The 25291-nt window shown below is 33.1% G+C and overlaps 1 protein-coding gene across 2 annotated transcripts in view; it reads left to right on the forward strand.

The window, feature by feature from the left end:
- The window catches only part of LOC129799782 (aryl hydrocarbon receptor protein 1), a 123711-nt gene that overhangs the window by 58716 nt on the left and 39704 nt on the right, over positions 1 to 25291 (forward strand). For both annotated transcript variants that reach the window (XM_055843997.1, XM_055843998.1), the window contains one exon: positions 20844 to 21034. In XM_055843997.1, coding sequence (XP_055699972.1) covers positions 20844 to 21034 — 191 coding nt within the window. The remainder of the gene's footprint in view (positions 1 to 20843; positions 21035 to 25291) is intronic.

The following is a 25291-nucleotide window of genomic DNA, read 5'->3' on the forward strand; positions in this document are numbered from 1 at the left end:
CACGTTCATTTGGAATAGAATTTTTTTTTGTATAAGGCAAATTTTAAAATATGCTTTATTAACTGTCTTGTTCTATATAATCTTAAATTATAATTCTTTTTATTGTCGCAATCGACCCGTCTATACGGAAAGTATTTATGTCGAAGAAGCTCTAGAAAGATTTATTGGGTTAATACCTGATACATAATATCTCATCTGGAGCTATATAAATGAGAAGTGTTTAGTGAGCAAAGAAACATGAAAAAGTGCTGGATCTCCAGCTCCTTTGGACACTTTTTGTGTGTCAATTTTAAAAGGTGCCCGAGTGCATTATAATAGAGTGGTGAATCGTCAGAAATGCGCCAAGGAGGACTCACTACAAGTGTTTATCGAGCAAAAAGCGAGAGTCCGATGCGACAACTTAATTTGCATAGGTCGCGCTACCGTTCAGAGACAAATACGTGTTAAGTGCCCCACGCAAAATCTGTCAAAAGTTTCCCGATGGCTGATTGGAAGGGCGTGAGTGGGCTCCGTTGAAAAAAAAAGAGGGGCATCCAGAGTGAAGCAAAAGAGCACACCGAAAATAGCCGCGAAATTGAATTAAAGGCAAAATGTGGAGGAGCAAAAAAGGAGGATGTTTGTGCAGGAATGGCAATAAGAAGTCTTCGTGAAATATAAACCATGCGATAAATTCGACGATGAGGAGACCACAAATATGCAGGAACATAACACCATGAACTTGAGACTCCTTGCACCACGGGACCACAATTTAACACGCTGCCCAGCAAATATTTTATCTTAAACGCCACGGAGACATTCAGCAAGCCTCATTGAATCATAAAGAGGTGTTTTAAATAATAATGGGCCGTTTATTTTTCCAGATATATTTTTTTCATGATAAGGATATGTGTAATGAAAAAAATTATATATTCAAATTCAAATTTTGTATGGAAACTGCCACAAACTGTCAGATTTTTGACAGATTGATTTATGAAGGGAGGTCCTTAAAATTTTATCAGTAGAAGCAACTAATTAAGTCACATTATTTTTCAACAAATCTTTGTTAATACTGAATTCTTTCAAAAAGACTAAAATTGCTGGCTTATCAAAATTGAAATTAAAGAGTTAGTAATGAAGCAATAAAATTAATCTAGTTATATTTCTTGTTTGCTATCTTAGCAAGTTATGAGGTTTTAACGGTTTTAACAGCTGGTTTAAAATTTATTTTACTGCTTGAACTCTATTAAAAAAAGGAGTAAATACAATCCCACAATTTTTCCACCTTTCACATGACAATGAATGCATTCCTCAACAAATCTTCACGAATCAGGTTATTTCTGAGCATAATGTCACTCAGTTCGTTCGTCTGCCCATCTCCACGTCCTTTCGTCCGGTCATCACGAAATCTAAAGCATAAACGAATAGGGATAAAGATTTGGGACATTTGGAAAAATCAAACATAACTAAACTCTAGAATTTTTCATTAATATTATTTTTTACTACTCAATAAACCCTTCCAAAACCATTTTTCTCAACAAATCATCGTGTTTCAGACGATTTCTGAAAAATAGCGTCACGCTGTTTGTGCGTCTGTGCATGTGTCTGTCTGATCCGTCTGGCTGCCGCCAGCTCTAGAGATTAAATTGTCGGAGATAGCGACTTAAGAATTTTGAGCGACCCCCCATACGGCGATCCAAGAATCGTTAACTTGCCCTTCGTTTTCCCTCCACCTGTCTCCTTTCCCTCCGAAATCATGTTTTTTGGAATTGATTGAAAACTTATCGTGCGATTTTTTTTCAATTTTAAATATGTTTTAAAGATTACCCAGGGATACTTCATCCTTATACGAAAATCCCGTAGAATTATTCCTAATAACGTTTTAAAAAAGCTCTACAGAGCGTATTTCTCAATCAAATGGGTCCTTGTTAGGTTTCGTTAGAAAGGTTTTAGATTCACTAACAAATTTGAACCGATTTCTACACATCATGAACCCTTAACTCTTTCGCGTCATTAGGGTCATATATGACCCGGGGAAAAAACAATTTCTTTTGACTATTTACATTGATTAAAATCTATCGGTTTGTGCACGACATCATAATAGAAGGATGTAAGATTCTTGGCTAATTTTCTCAAGACTCCAGATATTCAGGAAAAGAAAATATTTGAGATCAATAATCACTAATTTCGAACTTTGTGAAATGACTTTTCTTATTCAAATTTTTTTATATTTATTTATTTTTTTCAGCAAAAAGTTCTTTAGAAACACAAAATAGAATATCCAAAGATTGTATATTGCATATTTTGATATAATAAACTACTCTCAATTTTCAAGAAAAGCTTGTAGAATTTTCCGGGTCATATATGACCCTATAGTCCCCAAGGGTAACAGTGTTTTCGTCCCAAACCTGCAGCGAAATGTAGTTGGGACATTGTTTTTCTTTGTGAAATGCAGGTGGGACATCTTGCTCCTGGACATTTCATCTTATATCTGATGAATTATAATATATTTTGCAATATTTTAGAATATTCTGCAAGCGTCCCATATTGTGCAATTGTATTGTGTGTGAATAAATATGTGGAGAAGTTTATTTTTGCCAAATACCACTCAAAATATTGTGACAGTGACTGTTCAAGGGATTACCAGGAAGATTCCTTGAACACCAGGAGTACAGTGTTCATCAAGACAATCCAGTTTGCCATGGTTTTGGCCAAATTAGTAACTTCAAGCAAAAAAAAACTCTTAAAAAGCCTGTGATATAGATTTTGAAAATGGTAAATACACTTCCCTTGAGGACAACAGGGTCATATATGACCCGGGGTTTTTCCGAGTTTTCACGCAATCGAAAATTTTTTTCCTCTCTGAACTATTATATTTGATCATAAAGCATTAGGAAAAACTCAATTTTGCATGAATTCATCCGCTGAATAAAAGTGGGACGCGAAAGAGTTAATCATTACCGGACTGGTTATAAATGAATGAATAATTTTCTACTAACATTCTGTTGCATCGTTTTTTAAGATATTTAGAGGGGTGTTTTGAATGCTTTACAAATTGATTCCAATCAGCTATAAACCAGTGAAATTGAATTACTTAGTGGAAAACTTTGTGAAATTCTGAAATTTGAAAGGTCGCTGCTTACCTCTTTTTGAGTTAAATTTAAGTAAATAATGCGAAAGTAATTTTGGAGAATAGAATCTAATTCACAAGTTTGAGCATTTCGCAAAGCTAGGACGCTTTGACATCCCTCTTTCTTTTTATTTTACATTTCGAATTAAAATTGAGAATCCTTTGCTGCAATAGAAAAGTATATATTTTTATTGTACAATCTTATATGGATCTTTCAAAACAGAAATTGTAAATGTGCTCTTCTTAGACACATTTAATTTTACAACGTAATTGTTAGGGCTTAAGCACAGGTAATAATATATTATGGTTCATTATAACATGTGTTCTTAAATTATTATTATTAGTACATCACTTATAAACATAAGATTTAAAATTCCATTATTTCAGGATTGCAATCATTACTCAAATAGGGTAAGAGGAACGTCTATTGACACTTTAAGAAGTCGTGTCAGCACCCATTGACACCCTACTCTGTACCATTTGGGATATGAAATTTGAATATCTCTGTTTATAGTAAAAGGTATATTACAGAAAAAAACATTATATTACGTACATTAAATAATTTTCAACATTTTGACAAAAGTGTCAATAGGGGTTCCCTGTCTAACAGACGTTCCTCCGACTCTAATAGTTAAGTACTCTAAAATTAAAATTCTATAAAGGCCTGATCTTGTTAAATAAAATTCTTCAAATTATGTGCAGTGTTCTAATAAAATTAACAAGTAAAATCTAGGATTTTTTGAATAAATAATAAATAGTTGGTATCAGTATCTTGGATAACAATATAAGTCAATTAACAAAATACACTGAATAATGTCAAAGTAAATTTTCCGGACTGCAGATCATGAATAGTGAGCATAATAATGAATTTATCTTAAAATCCCGGGGTGAAAAAAACCGGGCTAATGTAAACAAATTTTTATGGTAATTTAACCTCATTATAATGATTTCCAAAAAAATGTTTTGGCCTGGAATGTCGACAGTGGAGCTAATGCTTAGGCAAGATAAGCAATTTCATAATGTGAAAAGTGCCTAGAGAAAAAAAGAATAGAATGTTGTGAAGAAGTTTATTCAGTTGAGTGATTTTCTGGTCATTTGCAGCATTTACCACGGAGTCAATCAAATTGATACAATTTTTAATTAAATTCCATTTTTTTCGGTGGGGTACGTCGGGACAGAATGGTTCAGGTGAGGCGGCGGAAAATTGCTGTCTGACTCTATGTGGCAGGAGAAATGTAATTATTCATGCCGTGAACTGCCAAAAAAGTGACTGACACTTATCTCTAGCGATGATCTCTACCACCCACCTGTCACGCCAGCTTATCAAAATCATATCATCTAACAAGACTCTCTGGTGCGCACACACATTTTCTCTCCCTGGCACTTGGAATTGGAACGCGTGATTATTCACCATTTCACGAGGATTCCAGGACTTTGAGGGGGGTGGAGGGAGGCTCACCTGGAGTGGCACATAGGGAGGAAAATTTATGCAACTTTCTCTTCTTCTGTGCCTGTTGAATAAAATCCTTTTTGCAGGTCATATTTCTATTTTGCAAAATTTCTCCTTTCGGTAAAATTTTTTGCAGCCCACGCGATGCCTAAACTATAATCACCCACATCTTTTGGCAAATATTTCCATGAGTGATTAGAATTTAATTGGATACCATTTAAATGTACCAGGAGTTCCATATTAGTGCGGATTTTTTTCCCACTCTGCAGCCCCCAAAGAGCTTATCTACGGGCCCGTAGTGTTTGTGTTTTGAAGCATCGACACGCAATGATTGAATTGAGTGTTAATTACTTCATGAAAATGTTCCATTAATACCTTATAAAGTTGCCTCTATATTCACCTATGAATATATGGTGCACTGTAATTGCCTTCTTTCAATTGGCCATGGTTAACCATCTGGTGGTAATTGCAATTAAATTTATACCATTGCATTGCCCCAGCAAAATGCATTTTCTTCATCCATCTCAACGTCTTCGTCATATCTTTATCGCTTTATCGCACCTTCTTTGTTTTGAAGGTTTTATTTCCTTATCACAATTTCAGGGAATCATCTTCCAAGAATGATATCTATTGCTTTCTGTTAAATTTAACATTTAAACTATTTTTTATAGCTCTTTTATAATATCAGACACTCTGTTATTTTCCCATTTTTTCCTGAAAATTTATTTCTTTTTGTTTTTTTTTCAAACGGCTCAACTTAGAGAGAGAGAGAGAAATGTGTATAGTTCATCGCTCGTCGATTCCTTATTTTTTATTCATATTACTAACTTTCAAATATCCTGTTAGGGACGTAACAGGAAAGTGATTTATCAGTTGGTAGAGCAATTCAAAATTTTAAATGGTTGGATAAAATTTGATTGTATAAATAATATTTGTTCTCATGCAATACAATAATACATTTGAAATTAATTTCATGTTCAACAAATCCAAAAAGTGCACTGGTAAAAATAAAAGGATCAAATTTATCCAAATTTGATCCTTTTGAAAAGTATGGATCAAATTTCGAACTTCGAATGCACATTATCATATTAGAACATGTTAATTTGATCCATCCTTTACAAAAGGATCAAATTTGGACCAATTTGATCCTTTTATTTTTACCAGTATCTAATTTTTCATAGTTTTGAGAATATGAAAATTTTAAAACAGTGAGATCTTTATCCGTATATCCGGTCTGTTTTTCCATGTCAAACATTTTAAGATAACGTCCTCAGATCTTTGATCACACTACAAGTTTTAATTCCCAATGAACTCAAGGAGATTTTTACTTTATCTAACCGTCATATCGTACTTTCCCTAAAATCCTTTTGAATGTTAAATGTGCTAAAGTAAAAATCAACTAAGTATCTAGATAAATAGATGAAGAAGTAAAAGTTTTTTGTCCTTCAATTTATTCAGATCATTGAATGTCTTTTACCTTTAAGGAAAGGTAGGGTGCTATGGGGTAATTTGAAATAAGACCTAAATTAGAATTTTAAGGCTTCGGACCATCTTTTAGATCAGGAAAATTTCATAAAACCAAAATTCACATTCCTTTCTTTCTAAATAGTTAGCATTTGTAGAGCGTATGGCCCATTCGACAGTTGTTAACCCAGTCGACGGCCAAACCCACCAATCCAAATCCTTCATTCCTATGACACACCCAACACATCATCCCTAGGCGGATGCTGAAGGTTGTTATATGGTGCTCTTGTTGCTTATGGCAATTACCACTAGTACTTCAGTGAGTGAACATAAGCCGACGTGGACAGTTCACTCCGAGGAAGTTGAAAGATGGGTGGCACCTTCAGTTCCCCATTTTCCCTTAACCCATTCAGTCAATGTACCAGAGATTTTTGTGATAGAATGTTGATATTTTGGGATTAGTTTCCTACGGATTAATAGATGAATTTTTTGAAAAGAAAAAATTTTTATCTATTATGGGGGCGCAGGAAACCCCTGTCAAACACACGTCTTAACGGTCGCTGAATTTAAATTCTGTGCCTTAATTGATTACAAACTCTATTGATTTAGATATAGTATCTATCCAATAAAACAAATTGGCAACTAGAACTCAAATCAGGAAAGACGATGAAGGCCAATTTTAACAAATTCGATGGGATGTCGAATTTTCCGTTCGCTATTTTGAGCAAAAATTTTGCATGATCTTCCGTGAAGCAAGAAAACAATAACAAAATGTATTTTCATCTCTGTCGGACTATTTTTCCCAAGTAATTGAAGAACTAAAGTTACTAAAAATCCATTCCCGGCAGCAATTCGGATAAAAGTTTCCCAGGAATAAATTATCTAAAATCACTCAATTTGCGTATGATGTATAATACCATGGTAAGGAATGGGTTAATAAGTTATAATATTAGTTCAGTGAGCCCCATCAAGGCTTACACATTTATCTATTCTATTCTTTTGGACTCTTCTCCTCCTTCTTTTGAACATCACACCAAAATAAATTTAGTTCAGTCGAATTTGGAGTCAGAAAGAGTGGGACAGACTTATGCAAATCTTTTGAAAAAGAAAAGGACGCATATTTTATTATTATTGTCAACATTATTGACATTATTATTGTCAACTTAAAAATCAAATTTCACTATATTTATAGGCATTAATCCGTGTTGATTTTTTATCCATGTATTACAATGAACCTGAATTATTCCTTCCAACGATTTTTAAGATCAAACATCGTTAGGGAGCGCATTTCTCATCCGATTAATGTAATTTTGGATTCTTTGGAAAGGTCTTGAATTACCAAATAAATTAAAATTGGTTTATTCCAGTTGTTTAATCGAAAAGATTAATTATTTTAATTTTCATCGGAACTTATAATCAGAAGGCTTAATAATAAATTCTTTTATTTTATTTATTAATTGATATAATGAAGTTAAAATATTATAATCGTGTCATTTCGAGTATTGCGCGAATCTGCATTCTCTACTGATTTTTTTTCTTAAAACCCAGAATTAACTTGTCGAAAAAATCCAACAAAAGAATTTGAAGAAAATAAACTTAAGACAAGAGAGAAAATGTCGGAGCTAGGGAAGCTTTTCAAAGAAAGAAATGGCATATACGATTCCCAGAAAGTCGTTCTCCTCGGCTTTCAATTCGAAATATTGACAAAACAAAGTTGTGTGACTGTATGAGAGAGGGTATTAAATTGAGGAATGAAAAAGGGTGCTTCATGCGGGGGTGGGCGGTCAAATTTCATTTTATGACTTACAACATTGAGGCGATATACTATACATAAAAAAAAGTATACATATGCAGATTTATTTATTCACTCTGTGCATATAAAGCATAATTTCACCCCATTTGTATGCCTTATTTCTTTTTTCTCCTTACAACCAACACACTCAAGAACCAACTAAAATATGTTTTTGTCCTATTTTGCCTGAGACTGTTTACCAACTATGATTTATTTTTGAAGAAGGAAAATTTTGCACTTCTTCCTGAAATTAAAATGTCAGAACATTTATTTAATACAGTAAATTTTCTCTGTTTCATCACCTGGAATATTCACAAACACTTCTGGTAATCAATCAACGGCAGCCACCTGCCTCCAAAATACTTAAGGGATTTTCCCAGCAATTTTTCTTGCAAGGAAAACACATTTTCGCAAAGTGTAACCTCTCGATTTTCACGTGAAAACTCTCACCACATATTTTTTTTACTTAATTGATCCCCCAAAAAAAACATTTACTGTTGAAAGAGAGAAAAAGTATCCCATTTAAATAAAAATCTATTAATTCAGTCTTCACTTTTAATGGTGTTAATTACCCTTGACCAATTATGAAAATTTAACTAATATTTCTTTGCCGCACAATTTTCTCGTAATGCCCCATAGATTCCCATCCTCATCTCAATAATATACTCATTTTGTTTCAACAGCAAAATTTTGTTGCATATTCAAAAATGCATTTTGTTGATGATCAAATTTTTCCATCGCTCGAAAAAGTAAAAGTGCAGTGGCTGAAAGGAACAGGACGATGGCTTAATTATAATGACTCTAAAAAGGAGGTGTATTAAAAAAAAGGTGATGAATTCAAATCGCGTCTCAAGATTAAAAGATGCGATAACACATCGAAGGTACAAGAGTTCATTGTGAAGGAAGAAAAAAAAGAAACTAAACTCAGCTAAATGGACATTTAAGCGGTGTTAAAAAGTCACCTGTTTTATAAGGAATTGTGTCTGGTGGACAATTTTCAGAAGACGACAAATGAGACAAGGAGAAGAATAACCAGAAAAGAGACCAATTCCACTGTTAAATTGATTTTCTATATACCGCGATACGGTGTGGATTTCAAAAAGCAACCACGGGGAAGCAAGGCGGGATAACGAAGTGCCTCTGTGGAAATGAGCATCAATAAATCCATAAAAAATTAATTACAGAAAAATACGATAGCGCGGATATTGTTAATCGAACTTTTCATTCGTTTTATTGCTAAGAGTCACCAATTTTTACAATGTCGCTTTCGTAGTCTTGATTGAACATTTCTGGCTGTTCAACCTGGCGCTTCTTCGGGTACACACTTTGTGGGTCATAAATGCTATTATCGGTATTCACTTAAAAATACTGCCTTTGTAACTTTGTAAATTTACACTAAAAATAGAGAAATATACTAAAATAGAAAAGAACATTACTCTGAGTACAACAGAAATTTGTACATTTTCTGAAATTCAGTACCCTTCCAATTTGCAATCTCGGCGTTACCAATCTGAAAATAAATCAAAAACAATTTATCTTAAGATCGTTTTTTTTTTCGAATTTTAATATATCAAAAAAAAAAGAAAAAGGCCGTCCAAGACAATTTCCAGTTATAGGAGAAGGGTCACCGAAAACCGAAAGTCGATATCTCTCACTGTTTGACCTCTAGTTCTAGAACGAACATAAAATCAAGTTAAAAAAAAATCCAGGAAAATAATGAGCTTCTGGTACTTACCCGATTTATTACAAACTACAAACGATCCAGCCCGGTTAAAAATTTTAAGACCTTTCCAAAAACTTCAAATTTACGCACTAGCATTTACGATTTTAGCACTAAAATTCACAACTCAGCGAGCACTAAATGCTAACCGATTTCAATTCAGCTAAAAACATAATTTTTAACTGAATTCCACTAACTTTAACACGACGATCGTGAGACAACGCCATTTCCATATATTTGGTTAGCACTTTTTGTTTGAGAACTACTGACTGGTTAGCATATTTTGCTGTTTGACTCAGCAAAAATATGCTGAAAACGCTGCTATTTTCAACTAACTGTGCTCGCTGGCAAATAACCTCTACTTAACGTTCTAAATTTTAAAACTTTCCAAAAATCTATTGAGAGATGCACCGAAATTCAAAATACTGGTAGCATATTCACAGGGAGAACATTTTATTCGGATTCTTAATATATTTGATAATTTACAGAGAGATTCATAACTGTGTTTTTAATCATATGCATATTTTTTAAGGTTTGCACACAAATTTTAATGATTTTTTTTATGTAATTGTGATTGTAGAGGAAGGATGGGCACTTTAACTTAGTTGAAATTCTTTTCAAGATTTCTTTACTAAACAGTTATGTATATAAACCCGGAGGCAGCCAAAATCCCGAAAGCCAAAATCCCGAACGCCAAAACCCCGAAAGGGCCAAAATCCCGAATGTTCAACATCCTGAAAGGGATGATATTATATGGAGGATAATGTGTAGAATAATTTCCCAAGACACAGAAAATTTCCCTTTGGCTTCAGCGGGCGCGGATACAATCGTGGGAGTAGCTATAACACTTTTAAGAATTCGGGATTTTGGCTTTCGGGATTGTGACCAGGACCCATATAAAACTTATAGCTAACTATGTCCCTTCTGGCCTCTACACACTAGAGAAATTTATGTCCATATTGAAGACCTTTTTCCGTACACAAGCATAGGTAATTTGCCTCAATATGGACATAAATTTCTCTGTATAATAGAAACCATTCAGTTTCTCTTAGGTATCGTCTATCTGAAAATATATAGCATAATTCTTGGATAATTATTTACTGTCCCAAAAACATTTATTCTCGAAAGCAATGTGTACGTGAAACTGCCCCACTTTGAGAGTCAAATGAGAAGAGATGTACTCCAGTTTCTTTCGATTTTTGAATAAAGTTTCGAATTATAATGGTTGCTTTTGATGCTTTTGAATTATTAGTATTCCCCTCGTTCTCTAAGAGAATTCTATAACAACTCTGACAGTAGAATATGGCAAATTTCGTTCGAATCTCAGGAGAGCTTTTTCGAAATTGTCATTCAGTAAAATAAACATTGCATTACCCTTTGAACGAACCTGTCAAAGAAGGTCAAAACCACATATTTGAGAAAGTTGACAATTCAAAAGACAAGGAATTTTATAAAATAAATTGGCCACTTTTGACGAAGACAGAATTTTTAGAAAAAAAAATTAGGATTAAAAATCAAGGCAAAACTATCCACTATATATAAAATAACTAAAATCTCTTGTTATTTTTAATTCCAAGACAAATTAAAGAAAAACTTATTCGCAGGGTGTGGAAAGATTTCTTCACTCACTGAGTTGATTTTCGAATAGAGTTTCGAAATACATTTTGACTTCGAATGGTTACATACGAATGAGAGGCACAAAGAATATCTTACATGTGTCTCTTGAAATTATAAATCTATAAATTCACTAACCTGCTGAAAATGAGTACTGCTGTGAGTAAATGAATACTGCTAATGCTTTACTATATAGATTTAAGTGGGTATTCCCTATAAGAGATATTTCATGTCTTCATTAAATATACGTCTTTCTTTTCTCTGAGAAAGATTCCAGCAAAGGTTATAATTGCATTTGGTCATTGTAATTCATTTACCCGGTTCTGTTTTTCCTCCCATCCTAAGGGGTTGGCGCAATGCCCACCCTTCGAGGACTTCCAATCGAAAATACATAAAATTAATCAAACAAATAAATTAATCCAACATGGAGAGAGCAATTATTGACATAGACTGTGTTGGATGAATGTCGGATAATAAACGTTTAATTAAAATTCGAATTGTTGACGATGGGGGTTTGGGATATGATAGTGTTTACCTGTTGTCTTATTTCTACTTGGTGTCCACCTGGGATGAAATTTTCGGGGGCTAGTGGGAGATTTTAGGGTGAGAGAAGGGAAAAAGCATCAATCATGAAGAGTGGCACAAAAATTACCCGAAACAGATGAACTCACGATATACTCCCATCGATATTTTGGCTGTATGAAATTCATCTTGTTACATAAAACTTTAATTACATTTTTTCACCTTTGGACATGCTTTGGAAAAAAAAGTAATGGAGTTGCTGTCCAGACGACAACGACAGAAATTCCCAATTTCCCACGCTATTAAAATCATTACTCTCATCCTCCCGAAATTGAGGAGTGGGTGGATTAATTAAATATTTTTCCTCAGGTGTGCAAAGTGAAACTCCAACGCTAATACCAACTTCTTGGAGATCCTGTGGCTAAAATCTCTCTTTCAGTACTTCCAATTGTACCTCGAGAGAGTTCCTCCTCAAAGATAGCAAAGACTGTTCTTTCGCGCCCTGTTCTTTAGCCTGATATGTCTCAAGCAATGGTGTATAAATCTCATGGTAGAGTGTTAAATAACAAACAAAAGTCAACTACTGTGTGAGATTTCTGCAATTGATAGGGTCCATTGCAAGAAGGTGTGCTTGGAGGACGTCATCGCTCGCAACTCCTCTCTTATTCATTTGGGAATTCTCAAATAAGTGGCCAGAAGGTGGCTTTTATAATTGTTTCACAACAGCTACACTTCTTATCTCACTTGGTGCTCTATGCCTTCCGTTGAAGGTTGCTGTTCGAAAAAATTATCCCGATATCGATACATCTTGAGGGTGTTTAAGTCAACTCTTTGCAGTTGAAAACTACAACGACGTTATTGTTTATTTGGGGACATGGGTGGAATGTACAAGTAACTGAAAAGAATCCTTTTATTACCTTCACTGAGAAAAATCCGAAAAAGTTAAAATAACATTCCGGAAATGTTAATTTTACCCTGCATTATTGATCTGAAATCGGTATAAATATTATGCTTTTTAGGTGTATTATGGGTTAAAGTTACCCTTTTTCATGTTAATTTTATACTTCAAAAGGTGTAAAATTAACATTAAAAAATGTTGATATATTTTTACACATAAAAATTGTTAAAGTTCTGAGGAAAAAAACTTAATCGCACCCCTTTTTTCTCAGTGTTAGTACAGTTAGTAATTTCATTGACCGTTGAATTAAATATTAATACTAAGAAGAATCAAAATAATAAATAATGTTTTCCTTGATTTTTCTGTTAAAGCCTTTAGGAGCAATTGAGCAAATTAAAAAAACTTGTTTTTAATTGCTTTAAAAAGTGTTTTTTAGAAATAAATTATCAGTGACGTTTCTTGGGGCAGCTTTGAAATAAAAAATAGGGTACTTTTGAAACACTGCTAGAAAGATTATTTCCAGGTGACCTCCTTCAGTAAACTTACGTGGAAACCGAATAAAAATCAACAAAAATAAATTTTATTGCTGAATTCCTTTCAAGTTTTTCGATAAGACTTCTAAGATGACCACTCGACAAACTCATTGAATTCCGCAAAATCTTGCCTTTCACTCCCGATATCATCATCATAATCCATATTCTTCGGTTTAGAGCACTTTATGGCCTCTACACACTAGAGAAATTTATGTCAATATTGAAGAGTTTTTCCTGATCGAGCGTAGGGAATTTGCTTCAATATGGACATAAATTCCTGTAGTGTGTAGAGGCCATTAGTTTCCTTGCAGTCAGTTTTTTCTTGCACTGAAACTCCAGAATTCTTGACCTTCAATTTCATCATTTTGTCTCTTAATTATGGATTCTTAATTATCTTCGGCGATTATTTCATTCAACTTGTTGCCAGCTTCCTGGATTTCCCGTTGAAACCTTTCCCATCCCTCCTCAACAAGATCTTTGTACTTCTGATGACTCTCAGACTTAACATACCTCACAAGCATCAAAGAAACCTCCCGAAAGTACTTCCTTCTTGCTCGCATTAATATATTTTTCTTTTTATTATTTTTTAATTGCTACAATAGTCGTAATAATTTGTTTTACAATTAAAATAATTTACAATTAAAAAAATAGGATTGTTGTTTATTACTGGGGATTTGATTAAAGAAATTTCAACTCGATTTTAAGTATAGGGGGAAGTGGGGAACCTTTGAAATTGGGAATTTTCACCTATTTTTAAATTAAGTTCAGCCTTATCGTGATATAATATAGGTGCACAAACATATTGAGAAGCTAAATTACATTATGATATGGCCCAGTTCCATTTAAACCTAGGAGAAAAATCCCATTTTCAAAGGTGCCCCACTTCCCCCTACATAGGGTAGTACTTATCAAAAATATTAAAAATTCTATACTGCAACTTTGTACTTCCGGTTTAGTGGATTTTCGAAAAGCTTCAAGAAATTTTAGGTTTTCGAATTTCCACCTGAAATTTTTGTGATTGTGCCCATGAATTTCATACTTGAAAATTATATAATTTTCGCATAAAATTTGAAGAATTACCCGCCCCTATTCCTCTCGATCACCTGAAGATTCTCCCCTGAAGCAGCGAACCTTGATGTTCTGCCTTCTTCAGCACCTCAGTGACACCTTGGCCAGAAGAAGGTGCAGAGAGACACGTCGATAAGGTGAATTGTCCCAATTCCATTTGGAGAGACACTGGCAATTGAAGAGTTTGTGTTGTGATTATCAAATTGGTTGCTGGTGAGACATTCTTCTCATCGCACTTTGTCCCCACTTTTACACATTTCTCATTCTTGTACGATCCCCTTCGGGATGCCTTTTTGCTCCTTCACTTGGGATTCTTAGCTCCATTTGAGCCGTGGTTACTTCTTGGCACCCGAGATTTATCAGTTTCTTCCGATTTCGACTCAAACAGTAGCAATTAACAGTCAGGTGAGAAAAAGATTCATTTCAGTATGCAATTCACTGTGTGAGACAAGAGTGGTTGAAAAGAGATCAAAACAAATAATAAATCGCACAAGAGCAGAAACATTCAATTTTGTCTCTGGTGTTTTGTTGTTTATTTAATTTTTTTTGTCTTCATTCTTTTTACTGGGCAGATTTTAAAACCAAAATGTGCCTAATTAAAATATTTCAGTTATGGGATTTCATTGAGATTCACACACTAAACGAACTAAAGATCGAGGTGAAATTTAATGAGCCACCAAATGCTCAAAGGGTGTGCAAGAAAATCTCACTTCATCTTCAATCAGGAATGATTCAAAAGGACAGAGAATAGTGTGAAGAAGAGGTGGGAGAGATACAAGAAATCCAACCAAGAGTGTCTGAGGAATGTCAATTGTGATAATCGTTTAATGGAAAGTTCTTTTTTTTGTTGGTATTTGTCTTATTGGGAATTTATTAAAGTCTTAAGGTTTCAAGATGTTGCAAAATACATCTTAAATAGCACTAATTCTTGAACGATTTATCTACGAAAGACCAGAACTTCACATATCATCTCCAACTGTACAGCTTAAGAGACATGCGAGTTAATTAGGCTACTAATCATAGAGCTTAACACCTAATGATGGTTTGCTAATAACTAAATTATTTATAGTAAGAGTTCTTAGAATAGGATTCTAAAGAAACATTCCAATTTACATTTAATAAACATTAGTTATATCATTTAATTTTTTCCTTGAAACCCAATTTTAACGAGGTGACCCGTCGTAAACACTCTTTCAATATGATATACATTTTGTGACGTCAATATGATGTACATGATATACAAATTATGATGCTTAAACACATTAAAAAAAGAAAAAGAAAAACCGTGACTCTCAAGAAATACTTTCAAAAAAAATAGAAAACATTTTTACGCAGTAAAATATTCTATAATGGTCAGTATATAACTAACACAAAGTGCCTTAAAACATTTTAAATACCTCACCTGTGTCAAGATGGTTTCTGACCTCTCAATTTTCTCTTAAACCAGCTTCATTTAACCCTTTAAGGACAAGAAGGTCAAAAATTCGGTATCAGAAAAAAATTTTCCGAGTTAGCAAAACATAATGAAAATCGTAGGAAAATTTTTATTTTTGAGTCACCGGTGTCCCAATCGTCTTTAAAGGGTTAAGGGAAAATTAAACCAAAATATCTTTTCTTTAAAATTCGAAACTGATCCTTGGATTTTTCAAGCTCCGGCTTTTAGCAGAAGCTTTAGAGATATTCGATATCGATTTTTTTTTAAATTAATTGTCCCCTATTTTAACGCCCTTTGGAACCACTAAGCACATTTTTCTTCGAAATGGAAAATTTTCAAGTACATTGCTTACACATGTGCAGATGTGCTCATAATTTGCTTTATTTTACCGAAAAAGAAATAGCAAAGCATCCCTACTTTACGAAATGCTCGACCAAACGATAGAGCTCTCTGTGAATTATTTTTTGGAGAAAAACTCAAAAAACATGGTTTTAGATAGCTTTGATGAGGATGAAGGCATAAAAGAGAAAAGATTCCCATAGAAAATGTAAACTTATGGAGGTGTCACCGAAAACTTAAAGTCAATATCTCTTACCATTTAGCTTGTAGATCTAAAAATAAATAAGTATTTACAGTCAATAAATAAAAGAATGATATAATAAAATTACTTACGAATACTCTGTCGATTCACCGATTGAGTCTCTGATACAGTTAAGTTGGAAATTTCAATACCTTTCCAAAAAATCCAAATTTATGCAAATCAATTAAGAAATAGGCTCTCCTAAGTGATTAAACTTTGACCTTCGAAAATAAGTTGTCGAAAATTTTTTCGAAAAGAAACTGCTAGAGCTATTATCGATTAAAAGAAAACCAAGAATCTGGTTTTGCAGGGGATTAAAAAGTGTGGGAGAAGAGATGGAAAACGCCTCTAGATAATGTTTTTTAGGGTGGATGATCGAAGATCGGAAATTCATATCTCTAATAAAAGAATAAAAAATAAAGTTTAAATAAAATTTTTGATTTTTGGTAGTTAGGGGGAGGTCAGGCTACTTTGCGCTATGGGGCTATATTGTTATACGATTTTTCCGTATATTTCTAAAAGAAACTAACAAAATAATAATAGACAAAACATTTGTGGAATCAAATTATGGGAGGGATCAATTTCATTCAGAAGAATGCGAATAAAAATCGTATATCAATGTAGCCCCACTGCTTAAAGTAGCACCACCCCTCCCTAATCCTTTAAAAACGATTGGAACACAGGTGCCCCAAAAAAAAAGTTCCTACGGCCTTCTAAAGGTTATGTTTTGCTCTGAAAAGTCACCTTCAATTTTTGATCCTCTCCACCTTAAAGGGTTAAGTAATAAAATATCCGTTTTCCATCAATCTTATGAATAGTGAAAAAAATATAACGTAAGAGAAATAATCAGAACATTTAATCCTTTTATCATAAGTTTCTGAATTGCAAGTCTTTCTGAAAAATGAAACTGTCCTTTAAGAGTGAGATTTAGGCTAGACACGGTGCCACATAACGATTTAGTTTTAGTTAGAGTCTTTGTGGGACCCAAGTTGTATGGAACATACCTTTATTTTCATTTCATTCAAGTAAAAGATACCCTTTCATATAATTAGTTTTTGGGATATCAATCGAAAACAGCTGTGAAATATTTTTCATTTTTAGAAACAATCAATTTTTTTTTATTTTGTTATCCAAGTTTATCATTTCATAATTACATCAAAATTACCCATACTCTTTAATAGTGAATCCTAAATGACCTCTATACCAAAGAGAACGAAGTTATAACCCTAATAAACATTGGTAGAGTAAGAAAATGTTGAACATATCACAGGAATTCATCGGGAGTTCAGAGGCAAAATGTAGGTGTATCAAGCCATTCTTATTCCCTCTGGTTTGACTTGAGGTTGAGACATACAGGAGAACATCTGAGATTTCACCAGGCATGGGAATTGGATGTAGTTCATATGAGAATTAATGAGTGACTCGTTGCAATCGTTCTTCTTGAGCCATTTGTGAATGAATACCGTGTCATTTGTTATGCGAGAAGTGGAATGGAGGCCCTAAAACAAAGAATGGGAACTCAAAGGTGCTGATTATTGCCTATAGGTTAGTTAACATGATTGATGGTGATATAAGAGGCGATTTATAATTTTGTCTAAGACCTCAAGTATCCTCTCCACCTTCTTGAGAAGCCGAGAGGGGAGTTGCTAATTAAGCATTTGGAAGCTGAACTGTTTCACTGTGTAGATTTTGCACAAGGAAGCGTTAGATTTGACTTGGAGGCAATTCTGATAGATCACTGATATGTTAATTAAATTTTATTGTTTCAATTTGTGTGCGATGGTGCAAAAGAGAGAGACCTTTCCGGATGTGAAGGAAGATATTTCAGTGTTGCTACTGGCAACATTTTATTAGCTCGCGAAACACTTATATGGACACTTTGCGTGGCTCTTTAAGGCAAATAAACTCTTTGGCACTTTGTTTGAATCTGATAGTGCCAATGAATTCAGGATAGTTTTCCATTCTGTACAATTGCACCTTCTGTCTCTGGGGATAGAGAAAAAGGTGTTTTAGCTGGTGAGACAAGATTTAAGAGGCAAATTTCTTACCTTTATTTACTGTCTATTGTCCAATGAATATTCTTCAGCAACCAGTAAAATCATGGTGTATTAAATTCAATCCCTATCTAAACTACAAATTTATGCAGTATAAACATTTAAAACATCCCCTAGGGACATAATTTAGCAATTTTCCTTGGCAATCAAACTAACAATCCATCCCATGTTCCATCTCTTGACAGACAAAAATGATGTTCTCTATATTGAGAGAAATTACACTGAAAATTGATGCGTGCTCAATCGATTTTCCAAATTAATTTGAAAGTAGTCGAGACGAGTCCTCCCGCCTACAATGAATTGCATGATCACTTCGTAGATCACCCCCTCTAAAAGCTATCCCTTCAAATACGCAATTCTGAAAGATAGAAAAAAAAATGTTCTTGATTAATGATCAATGAGTGACTTCAAATTATTTCCGTTTCACTTTTCTGCCCCCACGTCTATTTTACAATGGAGGCATTTTTGTAATACAATTGAGGTAACAAAATAATAGCAACAATATAACAATTAGAGCAACAACATATCAATTATCATTTGAATTTTTAATAGATAAATTGCAATGTAATTAGCTTTTGTATCTTTATACCTTATAAGCCATTAATATTTTACATTACCTCATAATTTACTCAGTGTTCCACTGCAATATACATTATGGGATACTCTTCAATATTTCACAGTGAATTGCAAGCAATTATCAAATAAGATTAATCATAAAATGAGGAATATGTTTAGCAGGATTATTTGTTTTTCAAATGAATTGGTTAAATATTGAAATAAATGTGTTGAGCTCCTAAAATTAATTACGCACATTAACTGTTATTTGTTGTTAAAGCTTTTTGTAAATGTGTAAATTCTAAAACAGATTTTGTTGAACAGTACTTCTATGTAACAACGTTTCATATGCTAAAGTGAATTACAACCCCAATAAATATTTTCTGACCAAATTGAAAACTTAACGTAACCACATTGTCTTCTCTACGTTAGGGGGAAGTGGGGCACATTTGAAAGTGGGGCATCTTTAAAATTGGGATTTTTCACCTATTTTTAATAAAGTTGAGCCTTATCGTGATATAATTTAGTTGCACAAATAAATTGAGAAGGTAAATTACATTATGATATGGCTCAGTTCCATTTAAACATAGGTGAAAAATTCCAATTTCAAAGATGCCCCACTTCCCCCTACTTACGTTTTACGTTACTGCCACGTTAATATATTAAAATTTTATTATTGATTTCTTTACATAAATTTACCGACAGTTGTCCTTTAGAGTTCACGTTATAAATTTTAGAGTAACTGCACCAAATTTCGGCCAGCTTGCAATTTCGGACACCTCTTTTATTCCTCAAATTTCCATAAATTTTTAGTTTTTGCATACTCTACAGATTTTACAGTGCAAAAAATATGCAAAAATGTCGCTTAGACGAACGAGATAAAGTGAATCAGACTTTAGAAGAATTATAGAAGGGCAAGAAACTATGAGAAACAAGGTGGTCAATATATTACTCAAAGCTATGCCTATATGTTTATTCATTTTAAAATGTATTAAGAATGATTTTAAAGAAAATAAAAACGATAAACTATCTACAAGGTTCCAAACAACACTTCATAAAAAGAAGTAAGAAAAAAAATCAATTTGTATTAAGATTATTACATTTCAAATTTAAGACTTTGCCGCTTTAATGCAACTATACTGAAATGTGGTACAGTTACTCTAATGGTTGTCCTATGCATTTTTCAAAACTTTCGAAAAAGTTTTTAGTTTCTGAGACTTTCGTCTTAATTCTTTTTCCTCTCTTTAAACGGCGTATTGTTCAGTATAAAATCAAAACTTATCTAATTATTCCTTTTTTATCAGTAAATTCTCACTATTCAGCCAAAGTAAAACTTCTTAATTTTCTTTCAGTGAAGAAAATTTCATTATTTACTTTGATGATTTAAAATTAAATTTGACGATTAATTTTAAATTTATTTGTTGGTCAAATTGAAATATCTAATGAAAAAATAAAATATTTTAATAATAAATTCGAATATTTTTACTAAACAAAAATCTAATTAACTAACCATTTATGATTTTAAAAAAAAAAACAGTTTTATTTACACTTTAGGCAATTTTTATGTTCAACCCAAATCTACCAAACTAAATAATAAAGTTTTGTTCCTTTTAATTTTCTACTGGAGTGAAATATTAAAAAAATAAAAAAAAGCTTAAATCACGATTCACTTTTTTGATGAATAGTGTGATACAGGCAAATTTTTCATTACTTGTATTGTTATTTTTCCTTGCTTTTGTACATGATATACTAAAATTTGTTCTTAGTCTGTTTCATCTCAATAAATTCAAATTAAAAAAAATCATTTATGAACTTCAAAGACAAAAATTTAAAAAAATAAAATTATTAAAAGAAAATAAAGAAAAATCGAATGAGAAAATTCATTTCTGTATTTCTATCTATCTCTATCTCTAGCTTTTCTGACTTCATAGACGTTTATAACAAATAAAATTAAATATTTTAAGAACTTTTTCGAAAAAATAGCAATAATATTTTATTTTTACTTTTAAACTTCATTCACTAAAAGAAAACTTTATTCTTATGTCTTTCCAGTCTAAAACCACCCCCTAAAGATGGTGTAACGAAGAGCAACCCCTCGAAACGCCATCGGGAGCGTCTCAACGCAGAATTGGACCTCCTCGCCTCGCTGCTGCCATTCGAACAAAATATCCTTAGTAAATTAGATCGACTGAGTATTCTTAGGCTATCCGTTAGTTATTTAAGGACGAAAAGTTACTTTCAAGGTGAGTGAGCACTGATATAATTTCACTTAATTCAAACAATTTTTCTTTTGGCCTGTCCACCCCATCCGCCAATCTCTCATTTGCGTAACAAGGAGGGCAAATAGGTAACTTTGCTAAATGAAGCATTAGGCACAAATATTTTAATTATGAAAACCCTCGAGCACGTTGTACAAGAAAGTCTCAATGAATATTCCTATGGGCAAATGTCAAAACTCTGCTTAACTAATTAACATAAAAATGCGGTGGATTATGATTTTTATCATATATAATAAATTTTGGGCTAGAATTTATTAACATAATGCCCACATATATAATTTTTATTATTTTATTCTGGCCTTCCATTTTCATTACAATTCTACATTTCACATTTGTACATTTTTTTTTCACCAACAACTCTCGCACCCCCACACATTTCTGTCGCCTCTGTGGCTTTTTTCTTTCGTCTCTGACACCGCAAATCGTATGAAAATGTGCTCAATGTCTGTGGCAGGGGGTGAGTTTCGTAGTTTTCCAACCAACTTCACAACAGTGAGGCTTTTTAGCGATAAAATCCAAGCATGGGGCAGCCGAGTGTCCATATTCCTGCCCTGACTGAGCTCAAAAGGTCCTCGCGAGGAAATATCCTGAATTTGTGGACATATATCACTTTTACTGGTAATTTCTCTCTGACCGCACACTTTACGTGCCGTTGTTTGTGAGGATGTAAATATTCTGCTTATAATATGAATGAAAATGTTGCCTCTTGGTCGGTAGGTAGTTCTGATATAAAATATTCACTCAACACTAAAGTCTCGTTGACCTTTGAAGAGAAAACTTTAAGTAAGCACGATTTATAAATTTGTCGAAATAATTTGTATTTGGTTGATTTCTGGTAGTGGAAATTATTATTCTAAGTTAAACAACTAATTTATGATGCTAAAAATATCATATTGTTAGGGGAGGCTGGGGTAATTTCAAATAACTCAACTTATTCTTTTTATTTCATATTTAAACTATCCAATAGAAAAAAATCGAAACAATTATTTTCGTCCCCTACTGTTGTTATGTGTATCGTGTGTACACTGGTCTGGACCCGGTTCATAAAATAGTTCGAAAACTTCCCTAAACTTTGCAAAAATTCATAGCTGGTAGAAATCTTTCTGTTAGGGAATTTTTAAATATTTCAATTAATGCAATCCCAATGAAAATTATATAGTTGCAAAATATGCATTCGGTCTGCTCTCAGCAGAGATCTTATTCCCTGATAGTGTCTCGACTGAAAGGTAGTTAACTTTAACTTAATTATCGGGTTCTTAGCTTTGAGTCTGAAAAGCATGGAAAACGAATTAATAGGAATAGCCTTTGGATGAGTCCTCGAAATATAGACTTTTACAAGCTCTAAAACACTTTCTAAAACGTATCTGTATATTAAAAAAGAAATATTTGGATTCGTTTTCGAAATTATCCCAAATATTGATTTTATCAGAAAAATAAAAAAAAGTTTGGGATATGACTCGAAGTCTGTAGATCTAATCTCTAATCATTGGACCTCTATAGACTAATAATACACATTAAAATCGATTATTGTCAATCCGATAGTATTTCTGTTAAAGATTCTAAGTCGTAAGATAAGGATAGAAATTACCACCAAAGGTTAGAGCTTAAGTATTTAAATATTAAAATATTAAATATTAAAGTGTACAAAAACACTTTAAACAACAACCTATTTTTTAATAATTATCTCAAGCTCTGTCTTAAATGTATATAAAACATGTCCTTGTCCATTATAAAACTGTTCCCAAGAAAAATTTTTCAAAAGCCAAAAATAACATAATATTTAAACAAAAAGAAAAAATTATTTTTTGAAAATTTACTTTATTGTAGATTACTTAGATAGGGGAGACTGGGGCAAAAAGCACAAAACGGATATTTTATTTTTTTACAGAGTACTCCAACGCCCCAGAAATTTCTAATTAGCACAGTTTTCTAGGAAATTTACCGCTCTACAACTTTGTGAAAGTCATTTTCCTCTATTTTGTAAGGAAATACGTTTATCGAGCCGTTTTCTAAAAGGTATTTTGTGACCATTCTCAAAAATGCTGGGGCAAATAGTATCAAGCATGGGATATTATCATATTTTGATTCACTTTGTTACGAGATTTCGTAAATTAAAAAAAAACACCTAGATCACATATTTTCGTAGGAAATTCATTCCTCTACATTTTTGTAAAACACCATTTTTTCTAACTAAACGATAAAAACGATTTTCGAGCTATTTTAGAAAAAAAACACACAAAAGACTGCAAATCGTTTGACCAATGCAAATAATAAGCGACGACACATGGCATTAACGTTTTTTTTTTTGCCGTGAGACATCATAAATTGTTTCGATTTTTCTTACTTTTTGCTCCATACCTTTTGTTACTTTTTACGCCAAGTGGTCGTTTTTAATAAAAAGACTTCTTGAGAGAAGAATCTTTGTAAAATTCTAAAATAGATAGCGGCTTCGCATTCAAAGAATCCTAGTCATTTAGGAAATAATCATCAGTGCATAAATTTTGAATAATAAGTAGGTAATAATTGATATATTCTTCATGGAAAATATTTTAAAAATAGGGCTAAAAATTTTGATCTTTTTTTAATTTTTAAACTCCTTGTACGAATTCGAAGAAATATACAACATCGAAGAAGGTTTATGAAAGCTATTTGTGGTAAAAATTTTAAGCCGTTATCTTATTTATCTTGGAAGATAGTGAATTTTGAAATTTTCGATTTGTGACTTTTTGCCCCAGTCTCCCCTACAGTGTTTTTTTATTAAATTTTATAATGTTAAAAAAAATTAACATTAAAAAATGTTGATATATTTTTACACCAAAAAAGTGTTAAAGTTATGAGGAAAAAAAGTTAATCGCACCCTCTTTTTTCTCAGTGATGGCAAAAATTTAGAGCTATTGGAAAGCTCATCATCATGAATTAACATGAAAAAAGTTTAATATGTAAACTGCCCCGTTTTCCCCTAAATAAGAATTAAATTTTACGCACACCTGGTAACACGTGTATCTTACTCAAGCAATATATAATAACATATTTTAGTCACACCGACATTTTCCTTTTTAATTTCGCCAATGTAAAAATGTTTACGATGTAGTTAGAATAAAATAAAATTTACTTAAGGCTCCACCTAAATTTCCTTCCCATCCATTCTTCTTCTGTGATGGGCTCCCGCGTGTTTTATGTGATAACATTCATGCGACATTATATAAGAAATATTTTTAGGTTGTTGTTAATATTTTTCCGGGAGATAATTAAAACAATGTCTCTGATGATTGTCATAAAATCTGATTTTATTTCTTTTACCGTGCTTTGAAAAACAGAAAAGAATGTTTCGAGGGAATCCCATTAAAGTTCACCCCCACGGAAATACTATCTCTCCCCCTCATGGATTTTTTTTCCAACCGACTTTAGGTCAAAATTCCCGTCAGTCTGCAGCTGTTTTTATCTAATCTTTAATCGCGTCAAAAAAAAAGTCTGTGGTCTCTCGTAATTTTGGCGTGTTGGGGGGATGAAACAACCAGAGAATTTGTTTCAATTACCAGTGAACACCAACCACAAGCCGCTTAATGTGGATCTTCTTAAATGTTGGGAGGGGGCAGGGGGAGTTTGTGAATTTTTTCCTGCATCTAATGGCTCTTGGAGGTGGCTGGCACAAAAAGTTTTCCCAGAAAGTTTCTTCAACTGCCGAAAAAAAGGCATCAGAAGAAAAAATACTGCAAAATGCTGAAAAATGCTTATCTCATGTTACGTGCACGCGAATGTTCACGGGAATATTTTTGAATTACCACTGAAGCGTCATATTGCACCCCTTTATCTTCTGCCACACGCCAAAAGAAATACACAACAGTGAGAAAAATACAAAAAAAAAGAAAAAAAAAGAAAAGAATTTAGGAATTCTTTGTCTGCAAAGAATTACCTCAAATATTGAAAAGGAATTTTCTTCTAAAGTGAAATTTTTATTTTGAGGCCAAACTTCCGTGCGAATATTTCTGTGGGGGCCTCGTGAAAATGATGGGTGACAGTGAGTTGGAAAATTATATTCCTTCAGGACCTTCCTCTCCAAACTTCGTGAGAAACTTTCGCTGTCTTTAAGAGAAATTTCCCTCGACAAAGAACATTTATCAACAATTTCCCGAAAAACTTTCCACCCCATGTGCCACATAAATCCATCGTAGTAAATTTTCCTTCGTCAATTCATGCCCACCCACTGGGGGCCAAAATTTC

Source organism: Phlebotomus papatasi, chromosome 1, assembly GCF_024763615.1.
Source record: "Phlebotomus papatasi isolate M1 chromosome 1, Ppap_2.1, whole genome shotgun sequence".
NCBI classification, from domain to species: Eukaryota; Metazoa; Arthropoda; class Insecta; order Diptera; family Psychodidae; genus Phlebotomus; species Phlebotomus papatasi.